This window comes from Parus major, chromosome 6 (assembly GCF_001522545.3).
Source record: "Parus major isolate Abel chromosome 6, Parus_major1.1, whole genome shotgun sequence".
In the NCBI taxonomy this organism is placed as follows: domain Eukaryota; kingdom Metazoa; phylum Chordata; class Aves; order Passeriformes; family Paridae; genus Parus; species Parus major.
Window position 1 is genome coordinate 33885666 of NC_031775.1, and position 3851 is coordinate 33889516.

General features: G+C 50.7%; 1 protein-coding gene across 1 annotated transcript in view; it reads left to right on the top strand.

Moving 5' to 3' along the window:
- Nucleotides 1–363: 363 nt before the first annotated feature.
- The window catches only part of PWWP2B (PWWP domain containing 2B), a gene marked incomplete at its 5' end in the record, with an annotated part of 12892 nt that continues 9404 nt past the window's right edge, over nt 364–3851 (top strand). Inside the window, one exon of the mRNA XM_015632490.3 lies at nt 364–2025. Coding sequence (XP_015487976.3) covers nt 364–2007 — 1644 coding nt within the window. The remainder of the gene's footprint in view (nt 2026–3851) is intronic.

The following is a 3851-nucleotide window of genomic DNA, read 5'->3' on the forward strand; positions in this document are numbered from 1 at the left end:
AGTCAAGGTGTTCAGGTTTAAAATGAAAAACTGGAAAATCAGCCATTAGCTCCCTGAGCTAATCCAGACCACGTCCCTCCTCAGGCCTTGCCAGCCTGCTGATGCACTGAAGTGCTTTGTGGAATAAAACTTAAAACTTCATAGAGCAAAAATGTGCAAAGAGCTCACAGAAATGGAGGTTCTGGTCCCTCTACTTTTTCTGGGAGAAGGTAAGACACCTTGCCAGATTTCTGCACTGCTGTTATGTTTTCAGTGGCAGGATTGGCCGCTCGCTCTTAAAGGTCGATGGAAAGCGTTGTGTTCTTAGTTCTGAGGGTGTGGGATGTTTTGGGTTCCCAGAGAAACACCTTTCAAAGCTCCTGACTCTGTTTCTGTCCCTCCCCGTCCTTCTCGCCCCCATTTAGGTCTGGATTGTTCTGTCTGCCATCGTCCTTGCCCAGGCACGAGGACCCTCCCGCCTGCGCCGAGGGAGCCGCGCAGGGCGAGCCGGAGCCGCGTTCCGCTGGCCCCCAGCCCAAGGGCAGCGCCGAGGAGCCGCTGCCGCCGCTGCTGCCGGCGCCGGGCGCCCTCCCGCCCTACCCGCCCTACTTCGAGGGAGCCCCGTTCCCCCGGCCCCTGTGGCTGCGGCACACCTACAACCAGTGGGTCCCGCAGCCGCCCCCGCGGACTATAAAGAGGACGAGGAGGCGTTTGTCGCGCAACAGGGACCCGGGCAGGCTGATCATGAGCACCATCAGGCTGCGGCCCAGGCAGGTGCTCTGCGAGAAGTGCAAGAACACGCTGAACCCCGAGGACGCCGGCGCGCCGCGGCAGAACTCCAAGACCAGGAGGAAGCTGAGCGTTCAGGACAAGGAGCAGAAAAAGCACGGCGACTCTGACTACGTGGAGAAGAGGAACAAAAGAGAGAAGAGGGAGGATGACAAGTTTTCTGGGGAGCTGGTGCACCGAACACCAGTTATAAAAATATCCTACAGTACTCCACAAGGGAAAGGTGAAGTGGTAAAAATCCCTTCCCGGGTTCATGGCTCGGTCAAGCCGTTCTGCCCGGAGCGAGTGTTGCAGAACGGAGCCGGGGACCAAGAGGAGACCGGGGACTCTGAACGGTGTCGACAAACCAAATGTTTAATGGACAAGTCAGCAGGCAGCCAGCTTGCTTCCATTCCAAAACTGAAGCTCACACGGCCAGTGCATTCCAGTGTGGATGTCCCACCCCCAAAGATACGGCTGAAGCCCCATCGCATCAACGATGGTCAGAGCGTTTCAATTTATAAGGCAGAACTGATTGATGAAATCAACGTCCTCCAGAACAGCGGGGACTCCAATCCCGGAGCGTTTTACAACGATGAGTCCACCGACAGAAGTTTGGCTGAGATCTCTTCAGGCAGTTCAGGTGAAGATGATGACTTTAAAAGGTTTCCCCAGGGTAAAGATGGACACGATAACTTGGCTTTCCTCATGAACTACCGTAAAAGAAAGGCAGATTCTTCTAGTTTATCGGTGTGTAGCAATGACAGTCTAGATGAATCCAAGTCTTCTAGTTCAGAAGTGACATCACCAGAACTGTGTGACTTTTTGCCTGGTGATGATGCCTCCGTCTCTTCATCTTCAAAAGATGAGCGTAAAATTGTGCCGCCGCTGACGGTCAGACTGCACACACAGAGTGTGTCCAGGTGTGTTACAGAAGATGGAAGGACTGTTTCGGTGGGGGATATTGTCTGGGGGAAAATTCACGGCTTTCCGTGGTGGCCAGCACGTGTTCTTGACATAAACCTCAGCCAGAAGGAAAACGGGGAGCCTTCGTGGCGAGAAGCTAAAGTGTCGTGGTTTGGTTCTCCAACGACTTCGTTCTTATCTGTTTCAAAACTCTCTCCTTTCTCGGAATTTTTCAAACTGAGATTTAACCGCAAGAAGAAAGGGATGTACCGGAAAGCGATCACGGAAGCTGCAAAGGCAGTCGAGCACCTGACTCCAGAAATACGAGATCTCTTAACACAGTTTGAGACATAACTTTGCCTCCAGTATCAGGTGAGTGATTCTAGACTAATGCTTGCCATGAGAACCTCCTGGTGCTTTTTAAATCTGTATTCCACCATTTGTTTGCATTTGTTTTTCCATTAAATCTGAGACTGACAGTTGTGAAACTGAAATGCTTGGCTGTTAGTTGGTAGGGGTAATTTCAGAGGTGCTGAGAAGCTTTCATTCCATATTCTTATGGGGACCATGGGAATTGGAGTCCCTATTCCCAGAGGGAAGTGCAGGCCAGGCAGGATGCTGGGAGGAAGCAGCACTGCCTGTTTGAAGAGCTGACAAACCTGTAGCTGTGTGCCTGGAAGAGTAACAGCTCCAAGGCTTTCAGTTTCCTTGGGTCAAAGAACTGAAACTCCCTGGAATGAAGATGACATTTATCACATGTATGATAAATAAACTGCTGTTACCTGTAACAGCTTAGGGCCCCCAGGGGCCCTTTGCTCCCCACCTGCTGATCCCTCTGGTTTGGATTTCTTATGCAGGCCCTCCATGGCCCCTCAAAATGATTGTACCAAGAAGTGTCTTTGGAGAACAATATTTCAGTATCTTCCACAGTACTTGAGGTTTGGTTTGTACTTAAATTTTCAGTGTTTCTCTGGGGAATGGCCTCAGTCAAATTAAATTCCTTTGGGCTTCATCTCTGTGAAGGACATTAGGTGGGAATGGAAACATGAGAGCTGATTCTTCGTAATGGATGGGGATGGGCTTCCCTTTCTTATCAAACAATGTGCATGGGATGAAAATTTGGTACCTAAAAACACAGGGTGTGGTGTGACTGGGAATAAAAGTCCACAGGAAAATCCAGTGACTTGAATAAAACCTGGAATCGTTTCACAATCTTTCAGTGACCACTGTCCAGACAAGACCTCAGCTGTGATGGTAATAGAGCAGGGGAGGGATTAACTTCTTGTGGAAAACCAGAGGTGTCACTAGGAAGAGCCTTGTGTCAAAGGCCATGCTTTATGCAGCGTGGTTCATTGTGTTGTCCCCTGAATGCTCTGCTCTGTCTCAGGCTTGGAGGACTCTGTGTGAGCCAGCCAGTGCTGCTCCTCTGCATTCTCTTCTTCATCTGAACTGTCATAATGCAGTGGGACTGGGACAGGCAGTGCTCATGTAATCCTGATGGGAAAATGGGATCTTTTTCATACCCTCTGTCATGGGACTTCACCCCTTGCTTGAGTGTGATGAGGGATTTGCTTTGCTTGGGTTATGACTCCATCTCAGCAAGCGTGGCTGGAGTAAATAGCCAGGGCATGACATACTCCTGCTGTGTACTCAGGGTGTCTGCACAACTGCAGCAGCAACCTTTCAGCTTCCTTCTGGATCTTGCCCCTAGAACTGCTGCTTAACTCTGGCTAAAGACTTTATAATATCAAGAGTGTTTGGATTGGACCCAAATTCCTATTAGCTAGATCAGGAGTATAAATAAACCTGCTGCCCAGAATGTACTGTCCTTGCCAGTGGAAGAGTCCTGGCCAATCCATGGCTCCTGTCTGGACAGTGCTCTGGTTAAAGGAGCAGCAAACTTCATCCTCTGAGCTGTCTGCACTGTGTGTGTGAGCAGTTTGGGACAAAGGAAATGGATGTCATCATCATTCCTGACACCTGTCCTTGCCCTTGTGGGTCCTGGCATGGCCCAGCTGCAGGAGAAGGGACAACTGGAAGAAGCACCTAATGCTTCAGATCAGACATTGGCTGTGCCTCAGTCCCTGGGGAGTAGGGAAGCTGTGGCCAGAGGAGTCCCAAGAGCAGAGCTGGGATGGCAGGATGGGAGGATGGCAGGATGGGGGAGGATGGCAGGATGGGGGAGGATGGGGAGGATG